This window comes from Bubalus bubalis, chromosome 20 (assembly GCF_019923935.1).
Source record: "Bubalus bubalis isolate 160015118507 breed Murrah chromosome 20, NDDB_SH_1, whole genome shotgun sequence".
NCBI classification, from domain to species: Eukaryota; Metazoa; Chordata; class Mammalia; order Artiodactyla; family Bovidae; genus Bubalus; species Bubalus bubalis.
This window is the reverse complement of record NC_059176.1, coordinates 22,489,013-22,516,908: the sequence shown is the minus strand read 5'-3', so window position 1 is coordinate 22,516,908 and position 27,896 is coordinate 22,489,013. Positions and strand designations below refer to the sequence as shown.

At 37.3% G+C, this 27,896-nt stretch overlaps 1 protein-coding gene across 1 annotated transcript in view; it reads left to right on the top strand.

Annotated features, from left to right (window-relative positions):
* TTC6 (tetratricopeptide repeat domain 6) overlaps positions 1-27,896 on the top strand; it is a 207,088-nt gene that overhangs the window by 142,645 nt on the left and 36,547 nt on the right. Inside the window, exons 16-25 of the mRNA XM_025270952.3 lie at positions 2,950-3,119; positions 6,192-6,312; positions 7,706-7,856; positions 10,642-10,724; positions 11,637-11,713; positions 12,358-12,518; positions 21,784-21,918; positions 24,755-24,904; positions 25,737-25,877; positions 27,365-27,478. Of these exons, the coding sequence (XP_025126737.3) occupies positions 2,950-3,119; positions 6,192-6,312; positions 7,706-7,856; positions 10,642-10,724; positions 11,637-11,713; positions 12,358-12,518; positions 21,784-21,918; positions 24,755-24,904; positions 25,737-25,877; positions 27,365-27,478 (1,303 nt within the window). The remainder of the gene's footprint in view (positions 1-2,949; positions 3,120-6,191; positions 6,313-7,705; positions 7,857-10,641; positions 10,725-11,636; positions 11,714-12,357; positions 12,519-21,783; positions 21,919-24,754; positions 24,905-25,736; positions 25,878-27,364; positions 27,479-27,896) is intronic.

The following is a 27,896-nucleotide window of genomic DNA, read 5'->3' as shown; positions in this document are numbered from 1 at the left end:
TAAGATAGTTGAATATAAGTCTGTCTGATGTCTAGATGCCCTCAGGGATGATTTCTATTAATTTCTTTTTATACTGTGAATGGGTCATATTTTTCTTCGCATTGCTTGTAATTTTTTGTTGAACAGTAGTCACTTTGAATATTATAATATAGCACTTTAGGATATCCTTTTCATCCACTCAACTTTCAGGGTTTGTTGTTGCTGCTTCTTGTCATTCATGTGGTTTGTTTAGTGACTCTTCTGAACAGATTTTTAAAAGTGTGTATTCTTTGCTATGTGTGGGTACTTAGATCTCTTTTCTGTTAGCTTGATTGTTAGCAGTGATTTGAGATTTTCTTAATTTCCTGGAACAAACCAACCAATCAAACAAAACAAGTCTCTCAGTCTTTGCAGATTGGCTCTGATGAGGCGCTCTTTCAGTGCTTGTCCAGATGACTTCAGTGACTGAGCTTGTGTGCCCTACTTGCACAGAGCCTGAATTAATCAGAGGTGAGAGCTTAGGGTCTTCGCAGGTCTTTTCTGTGCATGTTTCCAGCCTTGGGTTTTCATGTGGCTTTTAGATTTTCTGCAATATGTAGAAACTTTCTAAAGGCCTCACCCCTCTGGTATCTCCTCTTCCAGCTTCTTTCATCCCAGAGTTTTTGGTTAGTATGTTGCTTGTCTGGACTGTTATCCCTTGCCTCAAGTGGCAGCTGCTAATACATTTGCCTTTAAGTGCTTTGGATAAATACCTTCCAGGAAGTCACAGCAGCCCCTAGAAAGCTCTAAGGCAGTCAAAACAGAGGGAAACATTTGAGCCAGTCTTTCAGTGATCCATCCAGCAGACAGGTCAAAACACACAGCTACAGTTCTTTGAGAATAAGATTTGTGGTGTTCCCTCTGGTCCTAGTAACCTGCACCAGGAAGGCAGGTGGTTGTCTTGAAGGCCACCATGGGTCTGGGAAATTGGGGAGGGAAATACAGGGTGAGTTAGAACACCATAGAGCTCCCGTGAGTTAGAACACCTTAGAGCTCCCTTACCAAAATTCAGCAGTTTTTCCTCCTTTATTAAGCATTTCCCTGGTTGTTCTGTTTTTAATTAGATTTCAGAGTTCCAAAAAATGGATTCTGACAGTTTTTGCCATCTTATTCATTGCTTTTGTGGAAAAGTGGAGTTTTGGAGTTCCTATTCTACCTGTTTTGGTCTACTCCAATCTCCCAACTCTTTTTATCATTGTATCAACTTTAACCTTATTATAACATTAGTGATAAAATAGTCTTTATTCCTTGAAATTAATGAAAGTGCCTTTGGCTTTTGCCAACAAACATTGCAGTTTTAATTTTTAAGCCATTTATTCTTTATTTCAAGGGAATATTTTTTTTTTCTGTTTAAATTTTTTCCTATGATCTATTTATACGAGTTTCATGGTAATAGGCCTTCTAATTTTGAAACCTCTTGGCTGTCATATATTTTTATATTGAATGTTATTAAACTATACTGAATTTATCTTTTAAATTTTTAAAATTTTCATCTATATTCATAGTAAAATTGTTCACTGATTTCATATAGTCAGATTTTGATTTCAGGAATTGGCTACTTTCTCAAAATGAATTAAGTCTTTTATCTTTTTATTTTCTTAGAAATATGTCCTTTAGGATTGGATAATTTTTGTTCTTTGAAAGTTTGAAATAATTTACTTCTAAAACTATCCCAGCTTACAGCCATTTGAAGGGAGGACAAACTTTTTTGAAGCTCTTTAAAAATTCTTCCCTAGTTATTGTTCTATTCTGGTTGTCTGCTTCGTGACTTGAAGGGGATTACTTTCAGAAAGGACTTCCCTGGTGGCTCACTGGTAAAGGATCTGCCTGCAATGCAGGAGATGTAGGAGACGCAGGTTCAGTCCCTGGGTGGGGAAGATCCCCTTGATCTTTATTATCTGATGATCAAATCTTAGCACTCTAGAGACAGGAAAGGGATAAAATAGTAGCCTAGGTGTGATCTGATGAGAATCTTCAGTATTGAGGCAGTGGAAATGAAAGAAGGAACAGATGTGAATTGTTTTTGAAGAACTGACATGACTTAATTCTTCAAATACATTGTAGATGACGTCCTACAAAAAATATTACTAAAGATTTATTCTGTGAGATTTTAAGTTCAGAATCATATGTAGACTTAAAAGTTAATTAATATTCTTTAGCAAGTAGAAATTATTAAAAATAAATGTAAGATTTTATGTTTATTAAAAGGTACATAAGACATTTTTTATGTGTGGGGTAAAAAGTATTTTGCTCCAGTATAAAATATCCTGAGTCTTGGCGCTTTTGAAAGACCTCTGTTACTGGCTGCCCTCTTTATTTCAAATTCATTGTTTTCCTATTATAACCTTCTCAAGCATCTCTTTTCCTCCCCCTGGGTTTAACTTCTTCAGAGCAGGCAGCCTAGTAGCTTATTCTTCCTGTTTTTCCTTAATTGCCTTTTTTATTTTAGTTACAAAAGCTGATTTGCTTTACATTATTAATTGATTGAAGATGAGATTTTCAGTGTTGATCTAGGTCAATGAAAATTTAGAAACTGAAGTCAGAAATTAATGGAGATAGAATTCAACTCATGAAACTGATGCAATATCTTTAATGTGTGTAGATAGAGAAATCTCCCATTTATTTGGATGTATCTTTGGTGTTTCATTTATTTTATTGACACACCTCTCTGATAGATACAAGAAATATAATAAATTCATAAGCATACAATTAATATATAACATTATTAATATTAGCATTTTATTATATATATTTATTTATAAAAAGTTTATATCTCTTTTGCTGTTAACATTATGACTAAACTTTCCTGAGAAGCAAAGGGAAATAACCACCAATTGTTATTCAAATATAAAATTAGTTGTATAGGTTTGCCAAAAAGAGAAAATTTATATTTTTATGTACGTGTTAAAATGAATTTTTCTCTTTTTCTAGGATGTACCGAGGGAGAGCATATTTTAAACGACAGTTTTATAAGCAAGCAGTTCAAGATCTTTCTATTGCAGTTCACTTAGATCCTAATAACTGGTTAGCATTGTATTATAGAGCCTGCTTATTTAGGAAGAGTAACCCTATTAGAGCGCTACAGGATTATAGTGTTTCAGGTACTTCACCTTCAATGGCACATATATGGGGATTTAATCTGAGGTTCCGCAGCTCACTTTCATGGAGTGGGATACTAATGTGGGATGACTAACGTAATATGTGTATATGGATGGAGGAGCCTGGTGGGCTACAGTCCATGGGGTCGCTAAGAGTCGGACACGACTGAGCAACTTAACTTTCACTTTTCACTTTCATGCATTGGAAAAGGAAATGACAACCCACTCCAGTGTTCCTGCCTTGAGAATCCCAGGGACGGGGGAGCCTGGTGGGCTGCCGTCTATGGGGTCGCACAGAGTCGGACATGACTGAAGCGACTTAGTAGCAGCAGTATATATATATATATATATATATATACACACACACATACACTAATGTATATTTATATAGCACATGTATTTGTTTATACTTGTAAGCTATAATAGTTTAGCTAAAAGTGTTTCTAATATTCCCTTTTAGTGTGTGTGATTGTATGTGTGTTTATGTGTGTATAACAGTGACAAAGAGAGAATATCATATCAAAGAAATCTTTTTCTATATATGAACTTCTGAGGCTGTTTCTGGAAATCTAGGCCTATTTCCTAGTCATCTTGCTAAAATGATAGTAAATTTTCCTGGTGGGATGAATCTCACTCCATAGGCCCAGCCAATGGATTAGTCAAATTCGGAGTTTTGTAACCCTTAAACTGAAAATGGGAATCCTCGGTAAGAGGATGCCAACAGCTAAAAGTGGCCATTTCCACCTCACTCTGTACCAGTACATTCTTGGTCCACTAGTATGTCCAGCACAATCCTGTACAGAGAATAAGTGCTCAGTAAACAGTGTCCAGCTGTTTCCAGCCAGAGTTCAACACTCCAGACATGGCTTTGTTCACCTGGGTGCAAGTGTTAGAATCCCAACATCCTTGATGAGGCAGAATCTAGAGCTTAAGGAAACCCCTAGACCCTTAGGAAGAGAATAGACAGCTGTTCAGGGAAGTCAATAACAGATGATCATTTATTGATATCTCTAAGTCCATCTGACTTCTGAAGTCACCCTTCCCATGAATATGCAAATAAAATAACTCAGAGCCCACCCTATGTGCCGAGAGGAGTCTAGTGTCCTCCCTTCTATAGCCAGCGATTCCTGGAACTGAGGATTCTTGTTCACTTCTCTTGTAATCTTTGTCTCTAATTACTCCTCTCTGATTCTCCATTTTGGTTCACCAGTTCACTTCTCATGGTTACCATCTGTTACTGAATGTTTTAGGGGTCGTTGGATAAAGTTAGCACAGATAATTTAAAATTAAAGTTTTAACACCTTTATTTCTGAAGGTTCATCTTTTATTAGTCTCTGTCAGCCCTGTACATCTGCCATCTGGCCAAACCCCTTTCTTCCTGTTCTTCCTAAAAGCCGCTTTCTCATATTTCCCTCTTCTCCGTGTCTTGGGCTCCTCATCCCCTCTTTTCTGGGCTATCATAATAATATAAATCCTTGTCAGTTGATTATTCAGAGCTGACCAACTTTATTTTGGCCTCAGTCCTTTCCTATAGGTTAGCCTAAGGAGTTTTATCTTTCATTAAATGGACCCTCAAGATATTTCTCTAAGCTAATAATAATATCTAACATTCATTAGACACTTCACAACTTTCCAGGCACTATTCTAAATGCTATATAGGGAGTGTCTCAATTACTCTTCAGAATAATGCTGTGAGGTAGGTACTATTATCATCTCCATTTTACTGATGAGAAAACCGATGCACAGAGGGGTTAAGTAATTCTAATACATTTTTCCCCCCCAAAGGGAATTTTTCTGTTTTTTAGAGCAATAACCCAAACTGCAGCTAACTTTCTCCTTGTTAGACAGTCATACTGTAAACTGAGCAGTCAAATGACCTTCAAGTGATTACTTAATCTGTGTGATCATTGCTTATACTCAGTATACTTCCCAGAATATAGTACTGTGAATATTTGTGCCCCAGACTGTGAACATTATGTATCTTTTTTTTTTTTTTGAAAACTTTCCCTTTTTAGCTAGAATGTGCTCGAGAAACTTGGAAGATGTAGATCATATGTTGTGTAAATCTCACCTAATTCACTGCATGTTTTTGAAAGCTGAGGGGGAAATGTGAGATGACCTCTAGACTGACTGGTTGTTGTTCAGTCGCTAAGTCGTGTCTGATTCTTTGAGATCCCGTGGACTGCAGCACACCAGGCTTCCCTGTCCTTCAGTGTCTTCTGGAGTTTGCTCAGACTGCTGCCCACTGATTGGTGATGCCATCCAACCATCTCATTCTCTGTGAGCCTCTTCTCTTCTGCCTTCAGTCTTTCCCAGCCTCAGGGTCTTTTCCATTGAGTTGGCTCTTCACATCAGGTGGCCAAAGTATTGGAGCTTCAGCTTCAGCATCAGTCCTTCCAATGAATATTCAGGGTTGATTTCCTTTAGGATGGACTGACTAGACTGGTCACTGACGAGGCCCACACACCTGGAGTCCTGAGAGGAGGTTACTTGTGCCCTATGCTTCTGTTATTTGGGACGTACATGGTCAACGTGCCTGCCTTAACTCCAAGGTCTGTGTGCACTGGAGTGGTCTCTTTGAGCTGCCCTTCCTGGTTTATGTGTATAAGCCTGGCCTCTGCTGTCTGTCCCAGTCTGGGCTTGTACCTGTTGTTTGGCCAGTAATGATGCTTTCCTGCGTACCTGATAATAACAGACCATCAAGGGTAATGGCACCTTTCTGACTGCAGTTCACTGAAGTGAATCAGAGGTTAGATTCTAGGCCCATCTTTGACATTGGTTTGCATGGGCAATGTGGACCTTAATCTTTTCATTTGTGGATTACCTGGATTACCACCAGGATGCCTTCCAGCTCTAATGAATTTGTGAACCAGGATAATCACATTGTTATTTATAAACAAATATACTTTTGTATGTGAGTACTATTTTTATTCACTAAGGAATTACACTATAGATATGTTTTATTTTATATAATGTTAAAAAATAAGAATAATCTGTAGGAAGGAGTATAGGGTAAAATATAACTCAGATATGTTTGCTCACAACCTGAATAAGATATATACCTTTATTTTTAAGTTCTCATAAATGATGGCTACGAGAATCTTAGTTGTTTCCTACATCGGGGCATACTCTATGCAGATCTGAAACTTTGGTTACTAGCAATTTGTGACTTTGAAGCCGTTATCTCTCTAGAAAGGTATGTGTTCTTTTTCATTCTCACTGATTTCACTTTTGTATAAAATTAAGAAAATACCAAAAATGCAAGAAAAAGCTTTCTCCCCTCATCATTAATAGCTTTGTAAAAATGAGACGAATATAAAGTCACCCTAAAATTATAATACTACTTTCAAAAATAAGATTACTTCCAAAATAAGGACTGTTCTCAGTATCTGTTTGCTTCAGCTGCTTCTGCAAAGTTTAGGGGTTGAATGGGTTTGAGGGGAGTTTATATTCATAGATAATAAAATCAACCAGTAATTAAGAGCAGTTTGGGGATGAACAGGTTAGAACTTTTTGAAGTTAAGTTCATGGAAAATTGTCATCTATTTCTAAAATAATGGCAAAATATTCTGCTTGATATATCATTACAATGTACAATATATGACTCAATGGAAAGAAATCCTCTATTTAGAACTTCTGACTGCATTTTGTTTAGTAATGCAAAAGAAAAAAGCGAATACCATTAGAATATAGATTCAGGAAGAAACAGACTGAAGGTTATATACGCTAGTCAGAAAACCAGACGGTAAGAACAGAATTTAATTAAACAATTCCCCTTCTTTCCAAAGAAGCATTCGTTAAAATGGAAGTTGTCAGAAAGGTAACAAATTATGCCATTTTCGTGTCATCCGACAGACTGCTTACTTAGCCTCTTTGGGGTAAACATGGAACTTGACTTAGGAAGGTCATGGAGCATGGCTCCATAGTGGCCGCAGTGGTTTTCTTTGGGATATTTTTGAGTCAGGAAGGGAAAGAAGTGAGTTTCAGTTGCAGAAAGCCAGAAAGTGGGCAGTAGACAAAGGGTCAGGACGTCTACAAAGTTGGGCTAAAGATGTGTAGTTTCTTCATTTTGAAATAGAGGCATGGAACACAATTTCTAAAGTTCTACATTGAAAATTGATTCTAAGAGAGGAAAACAGTATTTCTTTGATACAGAAGAGCAGCTGGGTTAACTCGGTGGAGGACTTTTAACCCTAGCCGTGCTGTTTGTTATTGTCCCACACCCTTTCTCAGGGCGTGTATAACACACACTGAGGCAAGAGCTTTGGAGGAAAACTAAGCTTGTTATTCAAGGTAAGTCAAGAGTAAGTGAAAAACAGTGAAGTATTGTTAAGAGTCAAGAAGACTTTAGGAAATCTATTCCTAGGATAAATCCTACAGATGTTTATTCCTTATTAAGGATTTTATGAAGGTGTTTGTAATTTTGAATAGAAAGTAGTTAATTGGTTTACTTTGCTTTAGTAAAACCCTGAGAATGAACCCTTGAATAAATTGCTGTATGTATTTTATTAGGTTCATTTATAATTGGAGAACATTTGGAATAGTTAAAATGTCTAAGAATATTTTGCTTTGTCTTTTTTTTTTTAAAGAACCATGACTTTGGCCTATATAAATATTGGCCTCATATATCTGCTACATCTGGATAACTACATTGAAGCCACTTCATATTTTTCTGAGGCTATTAGACATGACCCTATGTATATTCAAAGCTACATTTGTCGAGCAGAAGCCTATAATAAGGTATCTAAAGTTTGAGATGCTTGATTTTTTAAAAAAAGTTTTAATTTTCTGAATAGTTGTTAAATAGTATAATTTAAAATGTATCTATGTATTCTTTTTCAGCTAATTACAGAGCCTAGTGCATTTATAAGCAATGCATATTAGGTATTAAATAGATTCAGTTAATTAGAAAAGCCCACTTATAAAGCCTCTCCTGATGAGGTGTGAATTTCTGTCTTTCATTTTCTTTAAATAATGCCTTTTTTTCTTATTACGAAAGCAATATATATATGTAATATATGTATGCAAATAAGAATAAATTAAAAACCATTTGCAATCTTATTGTCTAGAATGGAATCTGTGCACTGGATGGGATCCAAATCATTCACATTTTCCTTTAAATTTGGTTTAAATTTTACATGTTATTTAAATTAAGAAACTAATGTATGCTTAGTGTAAAATTCAAACAATGCAGTAAATAATAAAAGTTCTTCCTGACTCCAACCAAATTTGACTTTCCAGAGATATACAGTGTTAGCTGGTTGTGTCTACTTTTCAAAGCAGATATTCCTTTCTACTGCTCCACTACTAACCACCCTGTCCAAGATACTGTCATTTCTTACTGGTTATTGCAGTAGCCTCCTGGTCTTGCTGCTTCTGTTCTTTGTTCCTTTTTGATGTATTTTCAAAACAACAGCATAATGATCCTGTTAAAACATAAATCAGATTATTTTACTTTTTTGCCTGGAACCCTTCAATAGCTTCCCTTGTGCGCTCAGCATAAAAGCCAAATATCCTGCAAAAGCCAAAGGTCTGCAAGAGTTCATGTGAACTGGCTTCTCGTTACCTTTTGGCCCTCATCTCCTCCAAGTCCTCTCCTCATGTAGGTTTCAGTCAAGATAGGCTGTTATGCTATGGAAAAACAGCAACAACAGACAAAACTTCAAAGTCACCATCTTAAAATAGTCAAAGTTTATTTCTTGCCCATACTACATGTCCATTGGGAGTTTGCTAGAGGCTCTGTTCTCATTGTCAACATCTCAGAACCCAGTGTGACTAGAGTCCCACTCGAGTCCTTACCTTCCTGATGGTGGAGGTGGATGACCCTGTGGCCATTTTGGCATTGTCCCCAGGGAGAGTTTCCCTTTGGGAAGGGATGGGGATGGAGTGTGACCCTTTTGTGTCACTCCCTGTAGATGGAGCTGAGGCCTTATGCAGAAGTTTCCTCCGAGCATACTTAGAAACCAAAGCACTAGCATAATACCAAGGTGTAAGGACATATATTCAGAGACTTATTGTTGTGAGGGGGCAAATATTTCTTCACAGTAATGTTTGAGTAAATTACATTGTATTCACACTCTAGAGCATTATGTAGCCAATAAAAAGAATAATTAGGACTATACCAGCTGTTTTAGAGGGATTTCCAAGATACCCTAGAGCAAGATTTAGAAGAGTATAAAGTGTGTACAGTATGATCCCATGTAGATGAAACAGTGACAAACCAAACCCTCTGTATGTATATAGAAGAATACCTTTGCCTACAGTGTGGATTCAGCCTCGAGGGTAAATCTAATTTCATGCTGCCTGGAGAAGTTCAATCCCAGGAAAGTTTGTAAAGGCCAGAGAATGAGCCTCCATCATTCCCAGTCACGGTGGAGGCTCATTCTCTGGCCTTTACAAACTTTCCTGGGATTGAACTTCTCCATGCAGCCATGGGGTCACACAGAGTTGGACACGACTGAAGCGACTTAGCAGCAGCAGCAGCAGCAGATGTGTCCATTGTTGGAATCAGGTGGAGCAATGCAAATATATGACGAGGTGGTTTATTAATTGCACCAACCTGGTCAGTCAGTTTGAGAAGCAGCAGGCCGGAAGTTGCACAATTAAACACATCTCAGACTCCTTCCTTTTGAATTCCCTCTTTTGACGTGACCCACTCCGTATGTCTTCTTCCGTGTACAAATAAATTTGGGTCAACATGTCAGCATAGTAAGAGGTGTAATTTGTTGTCCCAGGTTCATTTTGCTGGAATCTGTTTAGTTCCTCCTTTTGTAACATACCTAATGCTGGGAAAGATTGAAGGCGGGAGGAAAAGGGGACGACAGAGGATGAGATGGTTGAATGGCATCCCTGACTCAATGGACATGAGTTTGGGTATACTCTGGGAGTTGGTGATGGGCAGGGAGGCCTGGCGTGCTGCGGTTCTGGAGTCGCAAAGAGTTGGACACGACTGAGCAACTGAACTGAATGTTGTAAAAATTTGTACAAATCCAGATTATGCCATGTAACCTGTATTAAGATAAGAATCAATGTTTACTTTTCATTGTATATTGATTTTAAAACATATCTTATTCATTGTTGTATTTTGTTTCACTCATTCATTTTACCCTTTAAGTGCAAGCTTGTTTTTCCTCTCTTATTTTTAAGTGGAATTGAATTTTTATTTTACCTTCCTTTGCTATCTACTTTATTAACATGAGTAATGTTTGGTGTAAAAGATGCTATGGTTGAGGGAGAAAAACTGAAAAGCTAGAGCAAAAGCTAAATGAAAGAAACTAGAATACATGATATAATCATATTTATCTAAAACTATGTATTTGTGGGTCTGTGTAATCATTCTTCAAACTTAAAGATAATTTAAAAAACCAGAAGACTTAGCATCTTTTTGTTTTTTTTACTTCACTGTATCCCATGTTCATTGAGGAATTCCTGCACAATTTCTGTATTGAAGAATGGGAGGAAATAAATATCAGAAAGGAAGCAATTAGTATTATTATGAGCTAAATTTCTGTTTATCACTCAACAGTTGCACAAACTGAAAAAGGCAGTAAGAGAGTTATCTTATGCTATCCACCTTCAGCCAGATGGAATCCAATTATATATAATAAGGTATGAGCATAGAAATAGAATTCTTCTTGGGATAAGAGAATCTGAGCTAGCTGTTGGAATCCTTAGTTCTTTCTTGATCCTCCTGACCTCTTTGTCTTACATTTAATCTCCCAGAAATGGCCGTCTCCCAACCAGCAAGTCAAATATAGTTACTGTTTTTGTTGAATTTTAAGATAATTTATGTAATAAGCAGATCTTTCCCTTTGTTCTATTCTTGTTTCAAAACAACTATCTCGTGTTTAAGTTCTTTGAGGCTTCTCTAGGTTACTGGTTAGATAGTTACCCCAGATCTCATGAAAGTCAGGCAATATATTTTGATTGGGTCTGCAGAGGTGCCAAGTATAAACCTCGGATAATTTGGTGGGGGAAAAAAAAAAACCACGATACTTTGAACTGTATTTCAGACCCAGTAGAGTTTGCTATGAAAGGACCCATTGCAAATTATGAGTTATCACTACCAAAAATGTAATTACTAACATGGGAAGTGGATTTACAGATGTGGGAAAATGGACTCTAACAGTGCTTTCTGATAAGAGCTTGCTTTGTGTTTTAACTCTTGAACCATATTTTAACAATTTATGTAAATACTTCTCCCTTTTTATGTCCCCTTGACCTGTGTTTAGCTTTAAAATTTCTCAGCAGCGAAGTGTAACATTTTAAATACTGATTAAAAAAAAGACTTGAATATTTTCCTTTCAGGTTCACATTTGCTAAATTGTTTTGTTCTCACATCCCCATGCTAATTGGCTTACTTAGACTTACACAAATATTCATAAATTTCACAGTTTTTGTCATATATATGTAAGTGTGAATAAACATAATTTAAGATCTTAAGTAATATAAACATCTTTATTTTAGAAAAATACAGATTATTTTTAACTGCTTAGATTGAAAGAATGTTATTTCTTCCAGAGGACAGTATCTTCTTAGGATGAGATGCTATGATCTTGCAAAGTTCACTATTTATCAAGTAGCAGAACTGAACAAAGGTAAATATAATCAATGCAAAATTATAACAGTACCTTAATTTTAAAATACTTCTTTAATCTTTTTATACTATTTGCTATAGCTATGTATAGCTAGCACGAAGAGTGCACTTGAAAGTCAGAGTTGGATTTTGAAACTTTAAAACATCAATTTTGCATGTATATTATCAATTTGTAAAATGCCTCATAACCTGGTGAGTTTTGTGAGAGATTATTATGTGTGTGTGTGTGTGCTCAGTCATGTTTGATTCTTTGCAACCCCATGAACCATAGGCCATCAGGTTCCTCTGTTTATGGAATTGTCCAGGTAAGAATACTGGAACGGGTGCCATTTCCTACTCCAGGGGATCTTTCTGTCCCAGGGATCGAATCCACATCTCTTGTGTCTCCTGCATCGGCAGGTGGATTCTTTACCACCTGCAAAGCCCCGAGATTATTACAGGCTATATCAAGCTTACACTATTATTTTTTTGTTTGTAATTGGAATGTTTTATTGTTTATTGATAATAAATAGATTTTGGTATCATATTGATTTATTAAATTCATATTGAAAAAACAGAATATTGAATTGCTTGACTGCCTAAAAACAATTATATCAAAGTCTAGATACTTGGCAAAGTTATTGATAAACTTTCTTTCCCTTTCAGGCTTCATTGAGTTGAGTCCTATACAGCAGGCACTCATTTATTCATTTTGTGAGAACCATGACAAGGCCATTCAGGTCTTGGATGGGATCACGTTGAATAAGCCTGATGTCCCCATGTGTACTCTATTAGCAAAAGCTCAAATGAAGGCCAAGAGAAACAAGGTAAAAAACGTTTCAGTAATGTTTACTAAACTCATTAATGGATTTTTTATATTGTGCTTAGAATTACAGCTTATATATACATTTTTTTAACAAAACTAAATCATGCCATTCATTTATTGATTCTTCTGTTAATTAACATTTAGGTTATTCCCTTTAATTTCTTTTTCCTCTTAAGAGTAAGGTTGCTATAAGCATTCTTTTTCATGTCTTCTGTTAACATTGCTGGAACATAGAGGATGCAGTCCATGGGGTCGCTAGGAGTCGGACACGGCTGAGCGACTTCACTTTCACTTTTCACTTTCATGCACTGGAGAAGGAAATGGCAACCCACTCCAGTGTTCTTGCCTGGAGAATCCCAGGGATGGGGGAGCCTGGTGGGAGGCCGTCTATGGGGTCGCATAGAAATGACTGATGCAACTTCGCAGCAGCAGCAGAGGATATAAGTGTTTGACTTTCAAGAAAAGGGCACATCATTCCATAGGCTTCCACCAATTTATTCTTGTACCTGTGGTGTATGAGTATTATTGCTTATCTCCATCTTATGATAACTGATATTGTCAACTTTATTTTTGTCAATTTGGTGCATAAAACTGTCTATGGTCTTAATTCACATTTTTCAGTTTGAGCGAAAGTTGAGGCGTCATTTTATAGGTTAATAGCCACTCACATTTCCTGTTCTATCCATTTCCTGTACACATTTTTGTTTGTCTTGTTCATATTGATTTTTGGCGTTGAAAAAAATAAGTTCTGTGTACGAATCCTTGGTTGGTGGCATGTGTGTCATATATTCTCTTAAAATTTGTGCCTGCTTTTTAAATTTTCTTTATGATGTCTTTTAATGAGCAGAGGATCTTAATTTTAATGTAGTTGACTATCTACTTTTTGTTTCATTATCACACCCTTAAAAAAATTTTTGTTTGGACTTTCCTGGTAGTCCAGTGGCCAAGACTCTGTGCTCCCAATGCAGGGGGCCTGGGTTCGATTCCTGGTCAACTAACTAGATCCCACATGCCACAACCTGACACAGTCAAATAAATAAATACAAATATTAAAAAAATTTCTTGTTTAAAAATTCCCTTTATACACCAGGGTTGTAAGCTATTTCCCAATATTTACTTCTAAGAGTTTAAAAGTTTTGCTTTTCAAATGTAAGATCTCAGTTCAGTTCAGTCACTCAGTTGTGTCTGACTCTTTGAGACCCCATGGACTGCAGCACATCAGGCCTCCCTGGACAACTCCTGGAGGTTGCTCAAACTCAAGTCCAACAAATAGGTGATGCCATCCAATCATCTCATCCTCTGTTGTCCCCTTCTCCTCCTGCCTTCAATCTTTGCCAGCATCAGGCTCTTTTCTAATGAGTCAGTTCTTCGCATCAGGTGGCCAAAATATTGGAGTTTCAGCTTCAGCATCAGTCCTTCCAATGGATATTCAGGACTGATTTCCTTTAAGAATTAACTGGTTCGATCTCCTTGCAGTCCAAGGGATTCTCAAGAGTCTTCTCAAACACCTCAGTTCAAATGCATCAATTCTTCGACATTCAGCTTTCCTTATAATCCGCCTCTCACATTCATACATGACTACTGGAAAAGCCATAGCTATGACTAAAAAGACCTTGGTTGGTAAAGTAATGACTCTGCTTTTTAATATTCAGTCTAGGATGGTCATAGCTTTTCTTCCAAGGAGCACGTGTCTTTGAATTTCATGGCTGCAGTTACCATCTGCAGTGATTTTGGAGCCCCCTAAAATAAAGTCTCTCACTGTTTCCATTATTTCCCCATCTAGTTGCCATGAAGTGATGGGACCAGATGCCATGACCTTAGTTTTCCGAATGTTGACCTTTAAGCCAACTTTTTCACTCTCCTCTTTCACTTTCATCAAAAGGCTCTTTTGTTCTTCTTCACTTTCTGCCATAAGAGTGGTGTCATCTGCATATCTGAGGTTATTGATATTTCTCCTGGCAATCTTGATTCCAGCTTTTGCTTCATCCAGACTGGGCATTTTGCATGAGGTACTCTGCATATAAGTTAAATAAACAGGTTAACGATATACAGCCTTGATGTACTCCTTTTCCTGTCTGGAACCAGCCTGTTGTTCCATGTCCAGTTCTAAGTGTTGCTTCCGGACCTGCATATAGGTTTCTCAAGAGGCAGGTCAGGTAGTCTGGCACTCCCATCTCTTTCAGAATTTTCCACAGTTTATTGTGATCCACACAGTCAAAGGCTTTGGCATAGTCAATAAAGCAGAAATAGATGTTTTTCTGGAACTCTCTTGCTTTTCCGATGATCCAGCAGATGTTGGCAATTTGATCTCTGGTTCCTCTGCCTTTTCTAAATCCAGCTTGAACATCTGGACGTTCACGGTTCATGTATTGCTGAAGCCTGGCTTTGAGAATTTTGAGCTTTATTTTACTAGTGTGTGAGATGAGTGCAATTGTGCAGTAGTTTGAGCATTCTTTGACATTGCCTTTCTTTGGGATTGGTATGAAAACTGACCTTTTCCAGTCCTGTGGCCACTGCTGAGTTTTCCCAATTTGCTGGCATATTGAGTGCAGCACTTTCACAGCATCATCTTTTAGAATTTGAAATAGCTCAGTTGGAATTCTATCACCTCCACTAGCTTTGTTCGTAGTGATGCTTTCTAAGGCCCACTTGACTTCACATTCCAGGATGTCTGGCTCTAGGTGAGTGATCACACCATTGTGATATCTGGGTCATGAAGATCTTTTTTGTACAATTCTTCTGTGTATTCTTGCCACCTCTTGTTAATGTCTTCTGCTTCTGTCAGATCCATACCATTTCTGTCCTTTATTGAGCCTATCTTTGCATGAAATGTTTCCTTGGTATCTCTAATTTTCTTGAAGATATCTCTAGTCTTTCCCATTCTATTGTTTTCCTCTGTTTCTTTGCATTGATAGCTGAGAAAGGCTTTCTTATCGCTCCTTGTTATTCTTTGGAACTCTGCATTCAAATGGGAATATCTTTCCTTTTCTCCTTTGCTTTTCACTTCTCTTCTTTTCACAGCTATTTGTAAGGCCTCCTCAGACTTCCATTTTGCTTTTTTCCATTTCTTTTTCTTGGGAACGGTTTTGCTCCCTGTCTCCTCTACAATGTCACGAACTTCCGTTAATAGTTCATCAAGCACTCTGTCTATCAGATCTAGTCCCTTATATCTATTTCTCACTTCCACTGTATAATCATAAGGGATTTGATTTAGGTCATACTTGAATAGTCTGGTGGTTTTTCCTACTTTCTTCAATTTAAGTCTGAATTTGGCAATAAGGAGTTCATGATCAGAGCCACAGTTAGCTCCCGGTCTTGTTTTTGCTGACTGTATAAAGCTTCTCCATCTTTGGCTGCAGAGAATATGATCAGTCTAATTTTGGTGTTGGCGGTGATGTCCATGTGTAGAGTTGTCTCTTGTGTTGTTGGAAGAGGGTGTTTGCTATGACCAGTGCGTTCTCTTGGCAAAACTCTATTAGCCTTTGCCTTCTTCATTCTGTACTCCAAGGGCAAATTTGCCTGTTACTCCACATATTTCTTGACTTCCTACTTTTGCATTCCAGTCCCCTATAATGAAAAGGATATACAGCCTTGATGTACTTTTTGGGTTTAGTTCTAAAAGGTCTTGTAGGTCTTCATAGAACCGCTTAACTTCAGCTTCTTCAGCATTACTGGTCGGGGCATAGACTTGGATTACCATGATGTTGAATGGTTTGCCTTGGAGATGAACAGAGATCATTCTGTCGTTTTTGAGATTGCATCCAAGTACTGCATTTTGGACTCTTGTTGACTATGATGGCTACTCCATTTCTTCTAAGGGATTCCTGATCTGAGGTAAATTCACCCATTCCAGTCCATCTTAGTTCACTGATTCCTAGAATGTCGACGTTCACTCTTGCTATCTCCTGTTTGATCACTTCCCTTTTACTTTGATTCATGGACCTGACATTCCAGGTTCCTATGCAATGTTGCTCTTTACAGCATCAGACCTTGTTTCTATCACCAGTCCCATCCACAACTGGGTGTTGTTTTTGCTTTGGCTCCATCCCTTCATTCTTTCTGGAGTTATGTCTCCACTGATCTCCAGTAGCATATTGGGCACCTACCAACCTAGGGAGTTCATCTTTTGGTGTCCTATCTCTTTGCCTTCTCATACTGTTCATGGAGTTCTCAAAGCAAGAATACTGAAGTGGTTTGCCATTCCCTTCTCCAGCGGACCCATTCTATCAGACCTCCCCACCACGACCTGTCCATCTTGTGTGGCCCCACATGACGTGGCTTAGTTTTATTGAGTTAGACAAGGCTGTGGTCCATGTGATCAGATTGGCTAGTTGTCTTTGATTGTGGTTTCAGTCTATCAGCCCTCTGGTGCCCTCTCTCAGAACCTGCCATCTTACTTGTGTTTCTCTTACTACGTTGGACATGGGGTATCTCTTCACAGCTGCTCCAGGAAAGCGCAGCCGCTACTCCTTACCTTCAACATGGCGTATCTCCTCACGGCTGCAGCTCCTGACCTTGGACGTGGGGTAGCTCCTGCACTGCGCAGCTGCCACTCCTGCGCCATGCAGCCATCATCTGCATATCTGAGGTTATTGATATTTCTCCTAGCAATCTTGATTCCAGCTTGTGCTTCATCCAGACTGGGTATTTCACATGAGGTACTCTGCATATAAGTTAAATAAGCAGGGTGACAATATACAGCCTTTATGTACTCCTTTCCCAATTTGGAACCAATCTGTTGTTCAATCTCTGGTTCTAACTGTTGCTTCTTGACCTGCATACAGATTTCTTAGGAGGCAGGTAAGGTGGTCTGGTATTCCCTTCTCCTGAAGAATTTTCCAGAGTTTGTTATGATATACATAGTCAAAGTCTTTGGCATAGGCAATAAAGCAGAAGTAGATGTTTTTCTGGAACTCCCTTGCTTTGTGGATGATCTAACGGATGTTGGCATTTGCTCTCTGGTTCCTCTACCTTTTCTAAATCCAGCTTGAAGTACTTGGAAGTTCACGTTTCATGTACTGTTGAAGCCTGGCTTTGAGAATTTTGAGCTTTATTTTACTAGCGTGTGAGATGAGTGCAATTGTGCAGTAGTTTGAGCATTCTTTGACATTGCCTTTCTTTGGGATTGGTATGAAAACTGACCTTTTCCGGTCCTTGTGCACACTGCTGAGTTTTCCCAATTTGCTGGCATATTGAGTGCAGCACTTTCACAGCATCATCTTTTAGAATTTGAAATAGCTCAATTGGAATTCTATCACTTCCACTAGCTTTGTTCGTAGTGATGCTTCCTAAGGCCCACTTGAGTTCACATTCCAGGATGTCTGGCTCTAGGTGAGTGATCACACCATCATGATTATCTGGGTCATGAAGATCTTTTTGTACAGTTCTTCTGTGTATTCTTGCCACCTCTTCTTAATATCTTCTGCTTCTGTTAGGTCCATACCATTTCTGTCCTTAATTGAGTCCATATTTGCATGAAAAGTTCCCTTCGTATCTAATTTTCTTGAAGAGATGTCTAGTTTCACATTCTATTGTTTTCCTCTGTTTCTTTGCATTGATCACTGAGGAAGGCTTTCTTATCTCTCCTTGCTATTCTTTGGAACTCTGCATTCTGATGCTTATATCTTTCCTTTTCTCCTTTGCCTTCCATGTCTCTTCTTTTCTCAGCTATTTGTAAGGCCTCCTCAGACAACTATTTTGCCTTTTTGCATTCCTTTTTCTTGGGGTTGATCTTGATCACTACCTCCTGTACAAAGTCACGAACCTCCGTCCCTAGTTCTTCAGGCACTCTGTCTATTAGATCTCATCCCTTGAATCTATTTGTCACTTCCATTGTATAATCATAAGGGGTTTGATTTAGGTCACACCTGAATGGTCTAATGGTTTTCCGTGCTTTCTTCAATTTAAGTCTGAATTTGGCAATAAGGAGTTCATGATCTGAGCTACCGTCAGCTCCCGGTCTTGTTTTTGCTGACTGTATAGAGCTTCTCCATCTTTGGCTGCAAAGAATATAATCAGTCTGATTTCGGTGTTGACCATCTGGTGATGTTCATATGTAGAGTCATCTCTTGTGTTGTTGGAAGTCTCTTGACAAAACTCCGCTGGCCTTTGCCGTGGTTCATTTTGTATTCCAAGGCCAAATTTCCTGTTACTCCAGGAATCTCTTGACTTTGTACTTTTGCATTCCATTCCCCTATGATGAAAAGGATATCTTTTTTGGGTGTTTGTTCTAAAAGGTCTTGTTAGTCTTTATAGAACCATTCAACTTCAGCTTCTTCAGCATTACTGGTTGGGGCATAGACTTGGATTACTGTGATATTGAATGGTTTGCCTTGGAACAAACAGAGACCATTCTGTCCTTTTTGAGATTGCATCCGAGTACTGCATTTTGGACTCTTTTATTGACTATGATGGCTACTCCATTTCTTCTAGAGGAATCTTGGCCACAATAGTAGATGTAATGGTCCTCGGAGTTAAATTCGACCATTCCAGTCCATTTTAGTTCACTGATTCCTAAAATGTCGATATTCACTCTTGCCATCTCCTGTTTGACCACTTCCCATTTACCTTGATTCACGGACCTAACATTCCTTGTTCCTATGCAATATTGTTCTTTACAGCATTGGACTTTACTTCTATGACCAGAGGGTATTGTTTTTGCTTTGGCTCCACCCCTTCATTCTTTCTGGAATTATTTCTCCACTGATTTCCAGTAGCATATTGGGCACCTACTGACCTGGAGAGTTCCTCTTTCAGGATCCTATCATTTTGCCTTTTCATACTGTTCATGGGGTTCTCAAGGCAAGAATAATGAAGTGGTTTGCCATTCCCTTCTCCAGTTTAAGATCTCTCTCTACCTTAAATAGATATTTTTGAATGTGAGATATTGATAAAATTTCAATTTTCCCCATATGGATACACAGATGTTCCAGTATCATTTACTGAAGTGTTCTCCTCAATCAAAGATTTAAGTAGTACATCTGTCCTGTTGTAGCTTTTCATGTATGTGAGGGACTGATTTTGGGCTTTCTATTCTGTTCCTTTGGTCAATATTTCTACCCCTGGCTTAATAATACAATGTCTTAATTACTGTTGCTTCATTGTAATTTTTGACATCTGGTAGAGCAAGTCATCACACCATATTTTTTCAGGAAATCCCTGGTTATTTTTTAGCCTTTACTCTTCCATACACATTTAAAATTCAGCTTGTCAAGAGTCATTAAAAACCCTAGTGGGAACCTGCTGTATAGCACAGGGTGCTCAGCTCAGTGCTCTAAGATGACCCAGATGGGTGGGATAGGGGTGGGAGGGAGGGAGGTCCAAGAGGGAAGGATATATGTATGCATATAGCTGATTCACTTTTTTGTACAGCAGAAACTAACACTATTGTAAATATCCATGCTCAGTCGTTCAGTTGTGTCTGACTCTTTGTGATCACATGAACTGTAACCCTCCAGGCTCCTGTCTGTGGGATTTTCCAGGCAAGAATACTGTAGTGGGTTGCCACTATGCCTCAATAAAAACAACAGCAACAAGAAATCCTGCTGGAATTTTGACTGAACTGCATTGACTCTCCAGGTTATTTTAGGGATAATTGACACCTTTATGATATTGAATTCCTTCTTGGGAATAACCCTAAATTTCCTTTAACCTCTCTGCCTCCCTGACATTGTTCTGCTAGAAATCTTAGGTGACTTTTGTTTGCGCTTTATACCAAATCAATAGTCATGTTCTCTTGGTTCTACTTTCTAAATATGTCTCTCAAATCCACTTCCTTTCTCTATTTCTCTGGTCATTAGTTCTAATTCAGAACATATTTTTAGTTTGCTTGACTTAATGTAATAGTCTTATAACTCTTCAAAGTTTTTATCCCCAGAGTATTGTGTTTAGAATGTAAATATGCCTTCCTTGCAAACCTCGCCAGGATGACCACTACTTTCTGTAGTAGTGAAGGAAAGAGAGGTGGGACATCAGCTGAAGGAGAAAGCAGGAGGAAGTGAAGATGTGTTCATTTTAAAGTAAATGTGATGGAAGACTGTAGGGAGTCAAGGAGACAATGGAGGGGCAGAGATTCAAAAGTGGAAGGAACTGGTAGGCTTCTATGGGGATGAGTTGGGGTCAAAGGCACAGTTTAAGGAGTTAGCTCTGAGAAGAAGAAACCATCCAAAGGCAGGAGAGAAAGAGATGGAAATGAAGAAGATAGAGGGACTTTGAAAATTAAAAAGGAGGGAAACTGAGAAGTTGATTGGTGTTTTTTTCTGTAGCAAGGTCTTGTGTTTAATGTTGAAAGTCTCTCAGTCGTGTCCAACTCTTTACAACCCCATGAACTATACAGTCCATGGAATTCTCCAGGCCAGAATACTGGCGTGGATAGCTGTTACCTTCTCCAGAGGATCTTCCCAACTCCCTCTTTGCAGGCAGATTCTTTACCAGCTGAGCCACTGAATGTTGAGATAGACTGTAAATATGTGGCAGAAACCAAGGGTGGGCACAAAGGACACTGCATATCAAAGTTAAACCTCATCATTTCTTTAGCAATTTCATGTCATTAAGTGGGCTAAAGAATCATAAGCATCTGCATTTCTATATGGATTAATACACAGAGTCAGTAATTATGAAAAGCTGTCTTTATCTGGGAAATTGAATTTTTTTCATTAATGAATTTCAACTGTTTTGGTGGAATAGTTTAAATGGGTAATTTTTGATGTTAATTTATTCTTTCGTGTCAATGGAACCTCCTTGAGAGCACAGCAGAACAAAATAAAGGGTGATTAAAACCGCCTCAGAGATTGTCAGTAGAGAACTTTTACTACATAACAGCTGGCCAGCATTCCCTTCAGGAGACTTACTAGGCAACTGGTCATAAACTGGTCTATAAATTGAAGTCTGATTGAAGAGTATGAGAAAATACCCTTTAGAACTTAGAAATTAGTCTTGTATGGCTCTATTTCATAGATTAAACTCACATAAATTTTCACAAAAAAGAAAAGAATTTAGAAATTACAGTTCCAAAAGTCCATTTGTGTAAGCCTACTTACATACCTGCTTATAGGCCAGGCACGTGGGTAGGTCAGACTCCCCACCTGGGTCCTCGCTCGCCATGCACTGACAAGATCCATGTCTTTACCAGATCTGTGTGTCCTCATGTCAAATGAGAGTAAGGCTGTGTACTCAGGATTCCCTTTACTAGGTAGGCTGCTGCGTTAAATAAATATTACAGAGAAACATTACCTTCCCTCACTCTCTCTTTTTTAAAATCATTATAGGAAGCCATGAGACTGTTTAAAAAGGCATTGGATCTCATTTCTTATTCTGACAAAGGACCGAATCCCTTAGCAGCTTCAGCAGACTGTCTGTATCACTTGGGTCTTTGTTACATGGAAGAAGGCAACTTACAACTGGTATTTTGTGTATTTAGGCATATAAGTTTTTCACAGTTTTAGAAATTGTTTCCTTACATTCAGTTCCATTTCCAAAGGCCACCTAAGCGGTGAGGGACTAGACCAGAGCTTCTGGTAAAGCTTGGCTTACTATAGTCAGTCTGCACACTGTAAAACCTACTACATTGTCTTATTTATTCAACACATTTTATTAATGCTTGTTTGTTGATAATATTCCAAAGACTAATGCGTGTTTCCCACCAAAACAATAAATCTAATTGTAAGAAATTATTATAGCAAAATAATTTCATCACTTAGTATAAATTTACTTATCACATTGTCAGTACATTGAGTGCATCAATGTCATGCAGGATAAATGGAAAACGATTAGGACACTGATTTCTCTTATTGACAACTGAACAATTAAAATCAGAGCAAACTGGCTGTTAAGATGGCCAGGTTCATTGCAAACCAGTTTATTCAATTATTAAGTATTTATCTATTAGGTTGGTGCAAAAGTAATTGCAGTTTTGGACCTTGAACTTTAAATCATTATTAGCTAGGCTCAAACAAATCCTCATTTTTTTAATTTAATTTTATTTTAATTGGAGGATAATTACTCTAGAACATTGTGACAGTTTCTGCCATACATCAACATGAATCGGCCATAGGTATATATATGTCCCCTCACTCTTAAACCTCCTCTCACCTCTTTCCCCATCCTACCCCTCTAGGTTGTCACAGAGCACCAGCTTCTGTGACTGGTGCTTCTTCTTCCTTATCAAACACATCTTTATTAATCAAAATAGGAGCCATTACAACAACATATTTTTGCCAACAAGAAATGTTTGTTTATTCCTGTAGTGTAAAAATCTGTGCTTCAGGATTCGATGAACTCTTGGAAAGCATTTTCTGCATCCTCCTGGCTGTGGAACCGTTTTCCCTGCAAAAAGTTGTCAAGATGCTTGAAGAAGTGGTAGTCGGTTGGCAAGAGGTCAAGTGAATACGGTGGATGAGGCAAAACTTCGTGGCGCAACTCATTCAACTTTTGAAGCATGGGTTGTGCGACATGCAGTCGGGCATTGTTATGGAGAAAAACTGGGCCCCTTCTGTTGACCGATGCCAGCCGTGGGTGCTGCAGTTTTCAGTGCGTCGCATCGGTTTGCTGAGCATACTTCTCAGATGTAATGGCTTCACTGGGATTCAAACAGCTGCGGTGGATCAGACCAGCAGCGGAGCACCAAACCGTGAGCATGGCCTTTTCTTGGTGCAAGTTTGGCTTTGGGAAGTGCTTTGGACCTTCTTCTTTGCCCACCCACTGAGCAAGTCATTGTCAGTTGTATAAAATCCACTTTTTGTCACAATCTGATTGAGAAATGGTTCGTTGTTGTGTAGAATAAAAGGAAGATGACACTTCAGAACAACGTTTTTGATTTTGAGTCAGCTCATGAGACACCCACTTATCAAACTTTTTCACCTTTCCAATTTGCTTCAAATGAAGAATAACTGTAGAATGGTTGACGTTGAGTTCTTTGGCAACTTCTCATGTAGTTGTAAGAGGATCAGCTTTGATGATGGTTTTCAATTTTCGTGGTCAACTTCCAGTGGCCAGCCACTGCACTCCTCATCTTCAAGTCTCTTGTCTCCTTTACAAAACTTTTGGAACCACCACTGTGCTGTACATTCATTAGCAGTTCTTGGGCCAAAAGCGTTGTTGATGTTGTAAGTTTTCTCTGCTGCTTAATGACCTATTTTGAACTCCAATAAGAAAATTGCTCAAATTTGCTTTTTGTCTAACATCATTTCTATAATCGAAAATAAACATAAAATAAACAGCAATAAATCATTAGCAAAAAAACATAAAGTGAGAAATGTGTATTAAAATAACATAATGTAAACACATTTACTTAAGAATGTATTCCAATATCAAATGGCAAATTTCAACAGTGCAAAAACCAAAATTATGTTTGCACCAACCTAATAATATTTGACTATTTTATACAAGTTTCCATTTCAAAATTTTCACTGATATGATAAATATGTAAATAACATATCATTAGCTCTTTTTGAATATTTCACAGCTACACAGACACACCCACAGACAGACACACCCACACACCATTCCAGTCCTTATATTCATAATGGTGGATGGTGTCCACCTGTATCTTCATAACTTTAAAAGAGAATTGCACTTGATTAGTTTTCCATTAAGAAATTACAATACATATGAGATTAATTACAAATATTTTTCATGTTCTTAGTCCTTTGGACAAGCAGGGGAAACCTAGTTTTGCTTTACAATGTTAGAAAAACCTTTGGAGTTCTTTTGTTTTGAAATTTTGTAGCTATGTATCTGCTGGTCCTCATGGAAATAATAAATACTAATTGTGATTTCTTTGAAGAACCACAATAAGACACATAATGATTAAAGTCCTCTTAGGGTCTTCCCTGGTGGCCCAGTGGCTAAAACTCAGTGCTTCCAATGCAGGGGGCCCAGGTTTGATCCCTGGTCAGGGATCTAGATCCCATATGCTACAACTAAAGAGCCTGCATACCACAGCTAAGACCCGGTGCAGCCAAATAAATACATAAATAAAAAAAAAAATTACACCTCCAAAAGTATTGTAACAACATGAATTATGTAGACGTTAGTCTGTGAATAAAGGAACCTGTAAATTATAATAAACCTGGGTCATTCATTTTTTTTGGCTCCACAAGGTTCACTGGGAAAAACATCTTTAAAATGACCAAAAAATAAAAACTTTTCAATAATAGTTATATACTGTAATGTATTAACTTTTTAACTAATGTATTCTACTCACTGAATGATTTGCTTTTTACCCATATGCTCTTCTAGGCTTTTGATTCTTTTACAAAAGCTGTGAAAGCAAATCCTGATTTTGCAGAAAGCTTTTATCACCGTGGGCTTTGTAAAGTCAAACTCCATAAGAGTGGCTCGATCCTGGATTTCAATCGTGCGATTACCCTTGATCCAAAACATTACCAGGTATTTAAATGGGTGATTGCTCTGGTTTGGAGAGTGTGTTAAAAATTTGCTAATACTATTAAATCTTTAAGTGTTATTGTTATTAGTTAGTAACAGTTACTTTTATCTACTTTACAGCTGTTTTAATAATCTATATATTATCTGTATTTTCCATTGAACTGAAAATATGATTTCCAATAGGGATATTATATAGGTAAAAGTGCTTTGTGAATTTTAATGTATATAAATTTGTTAATATTTTAATGTACCTATTAATCATTATGATTTTATATACTATATTATGTAAATAAATTTATTTACTTCTTGCTTTGCTGTTACATTGTATCCTGCCTTTTAAGAGACTATAGAGACAATATAAAATCCAATAGATGAAACTCCATTGGATCTTGATTTTAAAAGTGTATGAAATTTGAATATGGATGAAATATCAGATGAATTTAGGGAAATACTATGAATTTTTTTAGATACACAGTGGTAGTGTGGTTGTGTAGGAGTATGTCTTCTTCAAAGGAGATGTATACTGAAAGACTTGGGGTGAATTTTTAAAATGTCTACAACTTATTTTCAAATTGTTCAGAAAAAATTAGATAACAACAAAATTACAAAATGTTAATAATTATTGAATCTAGGTGGTAGGTGTATGGGTATTCACTGTACTATTCTTTCAATATTCTGTGAGTTTGAAGTTTTCTTAATAAAAGAGAGTGACAAAAAGTCAGATTTATATCAACTTTGGATGGCATAAATTTGTTCCAACTACCATATATATCTTGGCAGAACTGATGCTTTTACTGAAATAATCTGTTTCCGCTTTCTTCCTCTCTCTGAAAAGGCATATTTAAGTCGAGTAGCCTACTATGGTTTGAAAGGCAGATACTCCAAAGCAATATTGAGTTGTAATGAGGCCATCAAAATTTACCCTCAGAGTGTGCGTGCCTATGTCTACAGAGGAGTTCTGAAATACTACAGCAGGGTAAGGAATTTCCTACCTTAAGCTCTGGTATTTTAGGGTGTGTGGCTGCTCAGATGCCAAGGAGGGACTCACTTCCCCTTTCTCTCTGTGAAAGGAGAATTGCCATGGAATGAGGCAGAACTACACAGAAGGTGTTGCACTTTGACGGTACATCAAAAGGGATTTCAGTTAATGATTTTTCATAAAATAGTGATATTTATTTTTGACATTTATATTTTAAATGGCATTAATTATATATTTTTATTAAGGAAATAGTATTCATTATAGAGAATTTGGAAAATACAATGAGGAATAAAGAAGGTTAAAATCACCTGATTCCCTACCATCAGATGGTAATTCCTGAGAACATTTTGGTGTATTTCATGTAGTCTTTTTTTCCTAATAAAATATATACTTCCAAAAACTGGGACTGTGCTACTTAAATAATCTGTGTTGTGCCTTGCTTCTTATATTTAATCGTTGAAGATGATACCAGTTTTAATGACTGCATACTATTCCATCATAGTATATTTTAACCACTTTATTGTTGGGCATTTGGATTGTTTGAATTTTTTTTTATTTTACTATTTTAAATAATACACATGGAACAAAATCAAAGGTTATGGTTCCTAAATGGATATTACTGAATTAAAAGGTGTGAGCAACACTATGATGTCTAATGCTTCTTGGCATATTTTTTTCTCCCTATTTTTCTTTTCTGACATGTCTTTGTAGATATTTCATATGAAATATTTTGCAAATAATACCTTAAAACAAAGGTAAGACCTTGCATTACCTGTTAATTCTGTGAAAATTACTGTCTATAAAAATGGATGTCTAAGTTATCAGGGAAGCATCAAAAAGAAGCAAAAGAGAACGTGGGTAGAAAACATGACAATTACGTGATATGACAGTACTATGACAGAAGCAAGCCGGCTCTGGTGAATGTTTGTTGGGTGAATTAGCTTGCTTCTCTTTTATCCGTAAGAAATTAATTTTTTTGCTTGCTGTATAGCAACAGGGGTCTTCCTGGGTGGCGTTCGTGGTAAAGAATCTGGCTGTCAATGCAGGAGACGCAGGTTTGATCCCTTGGTAGGGAAGATCCCTTGGAATAGGAAATTGCAACCCACTCCAGTATTCTTGCCTAAAAAATTTCATGGAGAGAAGAGTCTGGCAGGCTATAGTCCATAGAGTTCCAGAGTCGGACACAAGAGAGCAACCAAGCACACAGATACATATAGCAACAATGGAAAAAAGATAACCGTTAATAGTTGTTTGTATATTGAATTTTATTTGCAAATGAGAAAAACTATAATAACAGTTCCTACCAAGGGACCTTCTTAATTAATTCTGTAAAAGATTAGCTTGATTGTCTTAATTTCACGGATGATACACAGAATGATTAAATGAGTAGTCCCAAAACTCCGATAGAATCAAGAATTTATTTTACAACTAAATTTAAGTCCATTATGATGAACTCTTCTCACTTAATTATGTTTTCTTTGTAGAATTATAAACTAGCGATTACAGATTTAACTACAGCTATCAACATGGATAAAAACAGTTATATAGCATTTTATAACAGAGCATTATGTTACACCAAGATAAATGAACTTCAAATGGTAAGATTTGTAAATATATTTAAAGCGTATTTTCTTATTATTTCTGTTACAATTTTGGAAAAATAATTCCTGTGGAAATACACACAAAACTTGAGATGCCAAAGAACCATTTTAAAGAATATTTAATTTTTTGTTAGTGCTTAGCAAATTTTCGTATACAATCTATGCAACGTCAAATGAAAATTAATTTTATAATGCTTATAAAAGCATTTAAGGGCTGTGTAAATTAACATGGGTTATGTGTTTCTCATTTGAGAAAAATGTTTCCACTGATAAATTCTGTGTAGAATTTTTAAGCAGTGATCACTAGCAATATTGTTTGCTTCACAATCTCAACATTAACTAGAATAGCCTGGGGAGGTATTTTGTTACAGTGCTAAGACCACAGATGCAGCAGGCAGTTTTGAGTGATGGTTTC